General features: G+C 41.0%; 1 protein-coding gene across 1 annotated transcript in view; it reads right to left on the reverse strand.

Moving 5' to 3' along the window:
- Col6a6 (collagen type VI alpha 6 chain) overlaps positions 1–13,168 on the reverse strand; it is a 98,505-nt gene that overhangs the window by 11,687 nt on the left and 73,650 nt on the right. Inside the window, exons 33-35 of the mRNA XM_047563006.1 lie at positions 11,605–12,098; positions 5,556–5,652; positions 1,796–2,467 (exon numbers count right to left, since the gene is read on the reverse strand). Coding sequence (XP_047418962.1) covers positions 1,796–2,467; positions 5,556–5,652; positions 11,605–12,098 — 1,263 coding nt within the window. The remainder of the gene's footprint in view (positions 1–1,795; positions 2,468–5,555; positions 5,653–11,604; positions 12,099–13,168) is intronic.

Here is a 13,168-nt window from a genome sequence, read left to right on the forward strand (position 1 = left end):
AAGTGAAAGCAGATTTCTCAGAGGAACTTCTGAAACTGAATTTAGAAAATACATCTCTTCTGAATTTATGGTGCATTCAGCTAACTTTTCAGTAAGATGCCCTTGACTGCTCAAGTTGTTAACTAGGAGAATTTGAAACATCACGAGCCCTTCCTAATGATCTGGTTTTTAATTGATATGAACTAATAAGAATAGTTATTTTTTATTTGTTTCTGCAGAATATTGAAATGTAAAGGGAAAAGGACATTCCCTTTATGGTCTTTGTGTCCCTACTACTAATAATAACATCAATGCAATTTTACAATATCATAGTCATTTCAGTTGGAAGTGTATCAGTTTTTCAAAAGGATAAAGCATGCCTATTGTTTAAAAACTTGAAAACCATTTTTATAGGAAACTTGAAAATGTATTTTTCCTTAAAGCATTAAATAGAATACATTTGTTAAACATAGTTAAATCTCTTCCTGGTAATGCAGGATCTTCATGAGAAGCAAGTTTGTCTGGGCTGCAATACCTCACTGTCTCCAGAGCTGCTACTGCAGGAAGGACAGTGTGCTGTGGACTAAGTGGCCTAAGACTTTGATGCTACCCTTACTGTGCACCTCTTCAGAAGGACCCCTGCCATATTCCTTTCTAGCTTCTCTTTCAGGTTCCTCTTCCAGAATACATCAACATACCTTCCATTCTGGGAGCTAATTTGCCCCCATACCAGTGTTTCTCAAGCCTTAATGTGCATATGAAAACCTGGGAATTTTGATAAAATGCGGATTCTTGTTCCAAATGTCTGTGGTAGGACCCGAAATCTTCATTTCTAACAAGCTCCCAGATGATGCTGCCAGTGCTGGCTCTAGACTCACACTCTGAATAACAGAGGATATAACACTGGCCCCATCAATACTCTCCAAGGCGCCTCCTCCTCAGACCTCCCCCTGCACTGATCAGTCAGTGTCTTGACAGCTCTAACCAGGCTGCTGCAGACACAACTAGGACCTTGCTTGAGCTGCACTAACAGTGGCTGCTCTTGAGCCTGTGTGATCACTTTTTTGTATCTGGACTCCACAGGACCATTTACCATGAGTGCTTTTCACCTTCAGAGTCACATCAGGGCATTGTTTCTTTAATCCATCCTGTTGCACTGAAAATGGACTGTGTATTTTCAAGGCAAGCTCATTCCAAGAAATACAACCCATGTTTATTTCTTCTGGGCACCAGTTACACTAACTACTGGCATCATAAAAAGTCATTAACAAGGCTAAGAAAGTTTTGCAAGGCTGTGTCTTTCATTCTGACAGGTAAAATGGTGTCTCCTAACACTTCAGACTTTGCCTTCGGAACTTGTAAAAGCAAAGCCAAGAATTGCTTAATTTTTCTTTGGCTTTCTCTTTCAGTGTGTTAACTGATGAAACTTTCCATTAAAGGGCAGCATGCTAATGTTACATGGCAAAGGCTCCACTTTGTAGCTAGAGTCCAGGCTGTGACTTCACACCCTCAGACTGCACTGCTCTACACAGACAGATGTGTGAACAGCTGCTTGTTATGATTGCTTCGCCATAGGAACCAGAGGCATAAAAAAGATGAGCCAGAAAATTAAATGCTTAGGAACCAGAGGTTTCCTCCCTCCCACTATCCATTATTACATATTTTCCTTTCTGACCTTGCAATGCCCTTGAAGATAGACAAGAGAGGTTTCCAATAATACATGTTAGCTCATCACCCTTTTTGGGGAAAATACCAAGTATATATTTTTTCCAAGTATATTCATAACATGTAGGAAAGAACAATTTCCATGACTTACGCCTGATTGAGTTTATGAAGGACTTCACAAACTTCACACCATATCTGTGCTCAGGTTTATGAATTCGGCCAAGCTGGATCAAGTGATGGTCCAAAGGGTGACTGGCTAGATCTTCCAGTTCCTTGTCATTCCAAGAGGGGCCAAGGGAAAGCACAAATAGGGCATACCCCTGACACTTGGCTCTCAAGGACTCTTTCTTTAAGGTTTCCCCATCCAAGTAACTGGTTTCCCCAGCAGATATCACAAATATGACTTTGTTTTTTCTCAGATTGGGTGTGGTTAAAAAGACATTGTCCAGAGTCCACCGTAAGGCATGACCAATAAAAGCATCTCCGTTTAGCTGTTGAACAGATTGTTCCACATGCCTCTTCATGAGGCGCTTACTGCTATAGGTGGTAAGGTTGAACTCAGTTCTAATAGGACTCCTCTGAGTGTTGGGTAGGAAGTCAGGGGGAGCATGACTCAATAGGGCCACTCGGTCTCCAGTGACGGAGGTCTCTGGCTCTGAGGTGATTTCAAAGTGATCTAGCAGGGTCCCCAGGAAGCTTCTTATGTCTTCAAATTCAGCATGTCCCACATTCCGGGAGCCATCCAGAAGGAAAGCAGCATCTATGTAAGACTGCACAGGGGGTGGTCTGTCTTGGTCACAAGAAGCATCAGGCTTGCAGATATCTGCAAACCAAGTCACTTAGGGTTACTAAGTACATGTGAATAGAAAAAGAAAGATCACACCTCAACTATCTTGACATCTGGCAACAGCATAGTCTTTAATGTTAAAATTGTTAAGAAACGGCTCGAACACCAACAACAGTAGAATTTCCTAGCATAGTTTCCATCTATCTTCAGAAGGTACAGCTTTTATACCCACCTGTGCCTTCGATTCCATTTGCTCATGCAATCTTTTTTCTTTTTTTAATTAGACTGCTTTCAACAGAAATTGAATCTTGGCAATGTTAAGTTTATAAAGTTTGCAGTGGACACTTTGTCCCATGCATCTACAAGGATACAGCAGTATAATACGAAAGATTTTGATTTCTCCTGGTTGAAAATAAACAGGCTAAACCAGTGGTCCTTGTCACTATGCTCACTATGATTGTTCTATATGCAAAAATAATCAGCTTAAAACGTGAGAGTAAAAAAGCCATTTAAATAAGAGTTTACCACTTCATGTCTATCTGTGGGTATGTACTTAAGGACAAAGCTACAGCTCATCTTTGTGTCTCCATAGTGCTTTTTTGTTAAAAGAACAATGCATGTTTGTTAAATGAATGAATATAAATATTGCTTATTAATGGCCTCCCATAAAATAGGTCATTTTTCTAAATATGCATATCTCCTTTAACAAAAGAATGCATGGTAATGAAGAGTCAATTTCATTGAATTTGACCAAAATAACTATTCCAAGGGATAAAGTAAATTGGTGATGGAAGGATCTTGGAGGTCAATTGATATTCTAATTTTATACAGTAGATTGAGACCAGAAGAGTTAATCATTTTTACCAAAGGACACACCACTATTACCAGAAGTTTCTACATATGTAGTCATGTTTTATTATTAGAGATGAGGCCATGTGATACAGTAGTAGGGAGGCTCCTTGGTCTGAGGGCTGGGATGCCTCAGTCTTGTTGCAGGAACAAACATGCTGTGTGTGTCCAGCCAGGCCCCTGCTGGGCCTCAATTCTGCCATTTCTCTGCACAATTAGGTGGTTGAACCTAACGAGGATCAGATTCACCCAGAGATTCCTTGCCAGGGATGACATTCTCCCTTGTTTTCCAATAACATTAATGATTGAGGGTGAGAATGCCCTCTTTAAGAATCAAAGGGAAAAAAAAAAAAAGAATAATGTGTGCAGACAGCTGGTACTTAGATATAGGATGGACCATAAATAAAAACTATTAGATGAAAGATGAATGACCAGAATGCAGATCCTAGGGGATCCAGCAAACTTCCTCACTTCGCTCAATAAAGACACAGTAAAGATGATGCTGCACAAGTTAGAGTTCCCACAGTGAAATTTAGGGAAACTTTATGACCCATGTAATGGTCAGATGACAGAACAGTCACCTGTGCACAAGGCAGTTTCTAAAATCAGGGACAGCAGGGTGCCCATTTGCTCAGTTTTGTGGGTTTTTTAATTGCAGGAAATGACAGCCAAAATATCTTCCATCATGTGCCTAAGAGACAAAACAAAGGCTTAAGCCAAGAAATGGAGCCAAAATCCATCCCCAGTCACATATGCGCAGTTTCTGACTGTGCAATATACCAGCACAAGAGTGCAGCATGTTGAAACTGTTGTAACCAACGTGTTTGAAGGTGCAACTGAGAATACATAGGGTGGGGTGTAGCTCCCCATGGCATGCTTAGTACTTAATTGCTTTAAGTCAGACTGCCTTCGTCTAAACTAACCCTGTGCAATCAATAGAGAGAAAAGAAAAATTGATTAGAGGGGAGCAGAGGAAAGACAGAAAACACAGAGGCTGTGAGGAGACTGGAAATCCTACTTCTCGACCAGAGTTGCCACCTCCTGATAAGGTCATTTGTACGTCAACCATAGCCTCTCATGGATATCCTTGAAGAAGGAGAGCAATCAGGCATTTGCTTCAGGCCCAGATGGACACTTTCAGGGAGCAGAAAGAGACCTCCATTCCTCATAACCTGCAAGCAGTTTAGAGCCAACCTCCTTGGGTTCTATCTGGCTGTATGGTCCTGGGCAAATGATCACATCTCTCTAAGCTTTATTTTCCTCATCTGTAAAGTGGAGCTAATAATAGCTCAGACATTTTAGAGTGATTATAAGGATAGAATTACATAATTTATGAAAAGTGATTAGAGCACTCTTGGGACATAATAAGCACAGTATCTTAAGTCTTGACTCATCACCAGTATTATGTTAAAGTGATTAGAGCAAGTGCTTGGTCTATAGTAAATGCTTGGTGACCATCAGCTGTCACATCCACCACTAATTTCTGTGGTTTCCACTGTCTTCATAATCATTGGAATGCTCAAATGGAAGATAAGAAAGAGTTTTCCAGTTAGAGCAATACTTGTGTATAGAACACTCCAAACAAATCAATACTGCAAATCTTTCTGATAGTTAACTTTTGGGGGCTCTTTTCAATGGAGATTCATGACTCTCTGCTGTTTCTACTTATACCATACTAAAAAATATCTGCCAGGCATGGTGACCCACATCTGCACTCCCAGCTACTTAGGAGGCTGAGAAAGGGAGATTTCAAGTTCCAGGAAGCCTGGGTAACTTGGCAAGACCCTCTCTGAAATTAAAAATTAAAAAGGATGGGGATGTAGCTCAGTGGTAGGGTGCCCCTGGGTTCAATTCCTGGCACTGGAGGAAAAAAATTCCCCAAGCAGCTAGGATGGTGCTGAATTGATTTAAAGCATCTCTTTGGGGCCATGAACATTTGAGATTTAGAAAATACACATAAAATACTTTATAACATGAAATACCTGGCAATGAGACAAGCTAAGTTTTTCTAAAAAATCATTACTGTTTCCTGGAAGCTGCAGGAAGTAGAGAGGCCTGGAATGTAACCCTCCTTCTGGGACACACAGGAGGAGACCCTGCAGGCTGAGCTAAGAGGCTCCATCTGTTTAAGATGCAGCATGATGAGGTGGGGCCAGAGCCCGAGGGAGGTCCTCTCTACACCAGGCTCATTCTGGCCACAAAGGTCCAGTTGCTGCTGCCAACAGTGACTCAATGGACTTAACAGGCATGATCATATTCTCTCTGTGGGTCTTACCACGGCAGAAAGTGCACCGCTGGAGTCTCTCTAACGCTGGCATATCCTCAGTCCTGGAGGGAATCACGATGACTTGGAATGTGCCCGTGTCATCGATCTGCAAGAGACCAAAGAGAAAGAACCACTTAGTAGGAAAGGGTGTGGAATCTTCCAGTACTGTTCAGAGAAGTGGGATCAGAGAGGGCCACTCTGCTCCTTCTAAGGTCATGACAAGGCACAGCACGGCAGGTGACCAAGAGCACTGCTGGATTTAAACCCCAGCCCTTCCTTTAGCTCTAATTTACCTCTGTTTCCTCTTCTATAAAATGGGAATATTATGATTACTAACTAACAATGCACTGTGTAAGCATCAAATAGGCTTGTCATCTTGTCATTGTGAAGCATTTATTGGCACAGAGTGGGTGTCATGTGGGTCAGTAAGGAGCATAAAGTACCTCATATCCATTATCTCAACAACCCAGTAGGTTAGTTCTTATGTTCAACATCCCCATTTTAGAAAGTGAAGCACAGCAAGGTTAACAGCTGATCAAAGGACACCAGACACTCACAAAATTTAAAGAAGAAAATTAAAGACCCCTGTCCCCATGTCCAAGTACCAGAGATCCGTGTGAAGTCCAGGTTTCCACTGTGCACTAGGCATTAAAACTGGCTTTAACACAGACTCGAACCCAAGTCTAGTTGGCTCTCCTTTCTGGAACTCCCAACCCTTTCCACTTCCTTCCCTTGTTAGCAACCCACTTACAGAGTTTGAGGGCACACAGTAAGAAGAAGATGAGGAGGCTCCAAATAACCAAGAATAATTAACTTGTCCATTAACGACTCACAGATAACTGAAGAAAAATTGTAGGTGTGATCTTATCGAATGTCTCAGGTATAGGTCAGATGACATTTTAAGTTCTGTGTATCCTACTGTCTAAAGCTCATGGCTTCCCTCTTTCTCTAAGAAGTCTCCTTCCTACACTTCATCCACAGAGGTAGGACCTTGGTGTCATGTTTATATGGGGGCAACACCATTTCTCTAAGAAGAGCCAGTGGGACTGGGAAAGAACATCTGAGCTAGCCAGGTCCATTCTATCAGGAATTTGGACCTGGTGTCCTGAGGTCTGCAGGTGCTGAGGGTTGATGTTTAATGAAGAGTTTCTAGGGCAGTCGGCTGGCCACATTGTATCTTTGGACTGAGGAGCATGGGAAATGAGAGAAGGGTGATTCAGGCTCACCTGAGAGAAGGAGCTTTTCCTGAGCCTCATCACTGTTTCTGTCATTTTTTATTCTTTGTACAACAGAGAAATATCTGCTCATCAGATTCCTCTCTGAGAGCCCCCTGGTTTGCTGTCATATGCTTTCTGGGTTGGAGGTGAAGACTTGAATGGAGTATGTGATAACTGAAGATTTTGGCTAAATTTATAGACACAAATACATAGAGAAAAGAACTCACAACACCAGGGAAGGACAGGAAGAAAGAGAAAGTAGTGGAAATGAGCATTGTGTGGTGTAAGAAAAGAGGGGCAAAAAGACCCCATGAGGATAGGGCAGTGGTGGCATAGTGGAATGTATTTGCTCTTAGAAGAAATGCTGAATTGTGCATGCAGGTGGCACAGAGGCAGCCTACCTGGACTCAGGACCAGAGGATACCTTGGGCCCTATTCAGGTCCTTACACTGTGTTTTTCTTATGGTATGTGCACGTGTGTACTTAAGCTACCTTAAACTGGTTTTGGTGATATGTAAACAAAGTGCCTCGGGTAATGCACTAGCAGAAAGAGTCTGCACTGCTCACGATTTCAAGAGATGTCTCTGTGCACAGTGTAAGTCTAGCAAACCCTTGCTCCAACTGTGATGAGTGACGGGGAACAGAACCAGTGTCAGTTCAGAGAACACAGACCATCCAGGAAGGTCAAACAAGCTTCTCATTACCACCTACCAGGATCCAGGGGAAAGAACTTCACAGACCGTTGGAGTTAGAACAAGTCTTAGAAACCATGTAATCCAACCTCATTGTTTTATGGAAAAGCGAGTCCCAGTGAAGAGGGGTAGAAAGTAGAAAACTTCAGTTTAAGTTTTGCTCGTCTCAAACAAGACCTACCTTCCCTTTTCTGCATAAGCTACTTTTATGATTGTAGTTTTATATCAATGAGTCCTAACTTAATTTAGAGCAATGTTTCTCAAGATGTTGCCCAAGGAGTGCTGCCATTTGCTAACTAATCTTGTGTTCTACATGTCTACACTGTAACAATAACAACTTCCATATTTCTGGCTGTGGCCCTAGTTGGCAATTTAGGCTCATGTATCAACATACTGGCATCAACATAAAAGCAGTATCATTGATTCTCGTTGATTCTACTGGGTTGCTTTACTAGGGAGAGTCCACGGGGGGTCTGCATGCTCCTTCAATACCACCCTCAAGGGATCTCTTCGTCAACAACATTTGAAAGATGTTATTTTAGAGATCATTCATCCCATCACTTATCACTGAAGAAACAATAACAACATATTATGGAAAAAATTCCGTAAACAAAATGTGGACTTTTGATTTAAAATAAAAGCATCCTATTGTTTGCTTTTCTTATTGCTCATTTTCTTGTGGATGAAAAGTACCAGCTTACATGAAAGCACAGCTATAACATCCACAGATGGACAGTAGGGGTATTCAGCTCATGGTTCTGAATGATACCCTGTTGTTTCCTCTCTAGATATCACGGGGCCCCCTAGATTGGCACCCTTAAAATTTTTTGATTAATATTATGGATATTCTTTCTTTAGACAAGCTTAAGTTAACAAAGAAAATCCTTTTCAAAATAAAAAGATTGGGTGCACAAAATGCGAAAGTTTCCAATTAAAAAGATGTCCCTCCAATTTCAACTCTGTCTCCAATCACTAGAATCATCTATAATAATATCAAATGCTACATTTAATATATCTCTCACTTGCAATGCCAAACAGCAGAATAAAAGAAAAAAAGTTAGGTTTGCTAAAAAAAAATAAATAAAAAAAAATTAAAAAAGACACATATATTATAAGAATATCAGAAAAGGAGTTGGGTGTGATAGTACATGCCTGTAATCTCAGCTGCTAGGGAGTCTGAGGCAGGAGAATGGCAAGTTCAAGGTCAGCCTGACAAACTTAGTGAGACCCTATCTCAAAATAAAAAAGGGATGTAGCTCAGTGGTAAAATACTTGCTTAGCATACGTGAGATCCACCCTAAATGGAAGTCTTAATGGGGATGTAGCAGAATTTCATCAGAAGAGGTAACTGCCAAACAAATTTAGAGGAAAAATTCGAGTGATGAAACAAAGTGGAGACTGAGGTTTTTCCGGTCAAAAATGGCCTTTCATGTTTCAGCTTGACACTCCACTTTATACCATTGTGAAGTACTTGGAGGATGGTGATCACAGTCCGTGTGCAAAGAAACAAGAAGATTGGTTCTTGCTCTTGGACAGCTGCTTTTGAGGCCCACCACACAAGTCTGCACAGGTACCATATTTCACCTTGACCCACTGAACTCTAGGAGAATTGAGATTTAGAAAAGCCCTGGTAAATATAAAGCAAATTAGGGTTTTAAAATATGGTCCCCAAATAAAAAAGATGCATTGTGTCATTAGACTTCTGAGGTCTGTTCTAAAGAAACAAAACAAAACAAAAACACAACGGAAGAGAATGCATAGAAGACAAAAAAAGGCAGCAAACACAAGTTGCAATTTCTCTTCTGTAATGCCAGACATTGTGCTCTAACCAACTGGTGGTATTTGCCTCCGTTTTGAGCCTTTCCAGGCAGGGCTGTTTAAGGCCCGTCATGTTAGGGGGAACCACCTGGCTTTCTTATCCTCAGAGCCTAGAGCAGCACCTGGTATACAGGCAGTGATCACTAAACATTTGTCAGATGAAAGGACCTTGGGACCAATTCTGACTTCATCAGTAACTCTTCTGCTACTACTTGGTGGTCAGTGTTGCTCAGTTTTATGAAGTTCTATTTTCAAAAATTTGAACCTTCATTAAGAAAGTCTCTAGGCTATTTGGGTAGAATCGAGAAGCCAATTTACCAATCTCTGAAATGACTAACATTCAAGTTCTTAAAAAACAATAAAATACCTCCTCACAAGTAATATACTGTGCACATACCTTTGAGTGGGTGGATGGACTTGTGTCTAAGTTTATATCACAAGTGCCACCAATTGTTTGCAACAAGATGTAAAGTTGTCTCTTGTTTGGTGGCTAAATAAAGCCAGCAGATGAGGGAATCATGAGGACTGTGTATAATCAACATCACTTACAGAATTTTTAAGCTGCTGCTTCTCCCAGCTTCATTTGCATAGCCTTGCCCCCATCTTTTCTAATTTATGTGCATAACTGTCTCATTCTGAGAGTTAGTTCCATGATGCTAATAGCATTTTCAGTTCTGATACTTCCCAGACTTCATGATTTTTAAACAGATTTTGGTTTAATAGTATCAAGCTATTAAGAGATAATAATCATTAAAGCAAAAGCTATCATTCTCAGTGCTTACTACGTGCGAGGCTTCAAACCATCCAATACTTTTCTAGAGTATTTTCTAATATTCTAGAAAATAGGTACTGCTCTCTATATTTTCAGATGACAAATATATTTCAACTTCGTTCTGCTTATTTCAACATTTTCATAGAAAAGTAGAGAGCTGGAAGCCTTTCCAAAAGCCACTTAGTCCTAGCCCCAGTCTCTAGAAAGATAGAAGTTACGCTGACTGGTGAGTCATTACCCCCATTCAAGGCCTTCAGAAAAAGGCACTGTCATAACCACCATTTAATCCAACCAACAGTAAGTCAATTAGGTTCTTTCTTGAACCTAACCTGAAGTTTCCTGATACTATTACCTTGCTTCTCAGTGGTTGAACACCCGAGTTCAACCCCCAGTACTAAAAAAAAAAACAAAAAAAACCTTACTTCTCTAATTGATGAGGTTTTACAAAGTTGAATCACAGCTAATTTTCTGAAGTAATTTTTCACCTACTTGAAGACAATAACTTAGTTGCTTTTTATCTTCTGTTATCTAAATGAAGTAACTTTCAATTGGTTGACCTTTTTTATTTAGCATTCATTTTTCAATACTCTTGTTGCTGCCTAGGGGCCCTCTTCAGAGTCTCTCCACATGAATCGAGAAGCAAACACCATGTTGGACTAACACAGCTGACTGGAAGGATACTTTGCTGGGTCTGGCAGTTCTTTGTAATGGAACCCTGCTATGGAGCAACTATTGACAGGGTATTATGAATTTAATCCCAGGTGGTTTATTTAGGAATGCTACATGTTAAGAGTTTCATCCTCAATTTAGGAAGTTATAATTAGAAATGTCTTTTCTTTTATAAAATCTGGATTTTTTTTATAATGGATGAAGTTTAGCCAATTGGTTTTCACTGTACAGGAATGACTAGTACCCTGGCTAAGTGGCATCTGTGTGTGGTTAGTGGTCTCCTGATTCAGCATCTTCAGATGCAACGCAGGGTAGCTCACGGAAGCACTAGAATAGTAAACCTGCAGTCAAGACCTGGCATTGCCTATGCTTAGCTGTGTGAACCTGAACAAGTAGCTTAACTTTGAAGTAGAGGCTCAGTTTTCTCATTCATAAAGTGAGAACAACTGTTATTCATTTCATACATACTACTTTTGAGAACTAAACAGTATAATGCATATAAGGGTTTAATATGTTCCTGGTATATAAGTAATAAATCAGTCTCCCCTACCTTCCTTCTTTCCCCCCCCCCCTTTTGTGGTACTGAGGATTGAACCCAGGGGTGCTTTACCACTGAGCTAAGCTACATCCCCAGATCTTTTTATTTTATTTTATTTTTATTTTGAGACAGGGTCTTGCTCAATTGCTGAGGCTGGCCTGGAATTTGTCATCCCCAGGAGCTGGGATTACAAGCAGTGCCCGGCAAAATAAATATTTCTAATCCTTCTATTCTGCTAACCCAGGATGACCTTGGTTTTGAGGGCAAGGAAATGTAGTTCTACGCTTTCTCTTGAGACTTCTGAATACAGGAGGAATAAATGAATAAACGTTGAAAAGCTTCACCCTCTCACCGCAAAGGCACGCTTGACGGAGGGCACGTTGCTGAAAGCGATCACCACGGGGATGATGTCCAGCGCGCTGAATTCCATGGTGGCCGTGGCGATGGCCTGGGCATCGGCGGACGGGCCGCTGCTGAAGAAGGTGGCGATTCTTCTCGTGTGAGCGCCTGGAAGCGTCCGCTTGAAGACGTTCCTGGAGATGAACCTCATGGCCTTGCCGATCTCCCTGCCATCTGAGGATCGCTCGAAAGGCACGGCTTCGATCTCCCGGAGGAGCTGGTCCTTCTGGAAGGTGTCGGAGAGGCGCACCAGGTGCCGGGCGTGCGAGCTGTAGGCCAGGACGGCCACGCGCGCTCCCACCGGGCAGCTGTTCTCCCGGACTCGCATGGCTGTCACCAGCGAGGCCACCATCCCCTTCATCCGCCTGAACTCCTCCTCCGTGACATCCCGGGACTGGTCCAAAGCAAACACCAACTCGGTTGGATGCACCGGGCATTCAGGTTTGCCTAAAAGACAAGACCGTGTCCTTAAATATCGCTGATCCTGCTTTACTTAAAACCCCAAGAAGGTGGAGCGATTTTCAGTGCTAACTACTCTAATATTTAAACCTCAAATCATTAATACTTTAAATGTGACAACAAAACATGCAAGATGTCTAATATTTAAATCCTGAATAATTGAAAGTGCTAGTCTAAAAGCCATGTTTGCTCTTTTGAATGAAGCACAAAAGAAAAAAGTCCAGAATTCAATGTGATTGGCTGTGAAATTTGTACCGTTAATTAGCAAATCCCTTCTAAAATAAATAGAGAGCTTCTGGTCATGCCCATTAGCCTACAGAGATTGGATTAAAGGTATTGTATTTTGTTGCTGGAACTTCATGCAAACTAAAATAAATTCTGTCTTAATGAGGAAATGTAACAAGTGTTAGAAAGGAATGACTGTGAAAGCCCCTTCAATAATTTCAGAAAAACTGCAAGTGACATGCAGTAGACAGAACAGAGCTTTAGATGTAAAGAGTAGGCAATAAAGGGTTTTATTTAGAGCCTGACCCAAATGCTAACATATGACCTTCTTCAAATTACTTATCCTCTCTATCAGTTTCCTTTTCTGCAAAATCTGAGTCAAAACTTATTGCTCTGGCCTGTGGTGATAACTAAATGACTCAGCACAAATAAATCACTTAGAACTACAGTGCCTAGCACATAGTAGGTGCTCAGCAAATATTAGCCATTATCATTATAGACTTTGCCATTTGTGACAGAGAATAACTGTCACTAAATGGAGAACATGGAGAGCTTTAACTGATCACTATTTTTTTTGCCAAGGAGCAGGAGTTTATTTTTTGGTACTGGCCTGTGCATGTTAGAAAAGCATTCTACCTCTGCGCTACATCCCCAGCCCTCAATTTTTATTTAACAGTTAAAAATGCTTTGTTTATTGGTAAGAAACTCTGAATTATGCTTGTTAATCTCTAATGTCTAAATTGCAGAGTTATGTATCTTTCTTTATTGGTTCTGATTTATTCTTCTAATTCTAGTACCCTGCACTGATCACAGATGGCAATTTATATTTGATA

The sequence above is a fragment of the Sciurus carolinensis genome, chromosome 9 (genome assembly GCF_902686445.1).
Source record: "Sciurus carolinensis chromosome 9, mSciCar1.2, whole genome shotgun sequence".
NCBI lineage: Eukaryota > Metazoa > Chordata > Mammalia > Rodentia > Sciuridae > Sciurus > Sciurus carolinensis.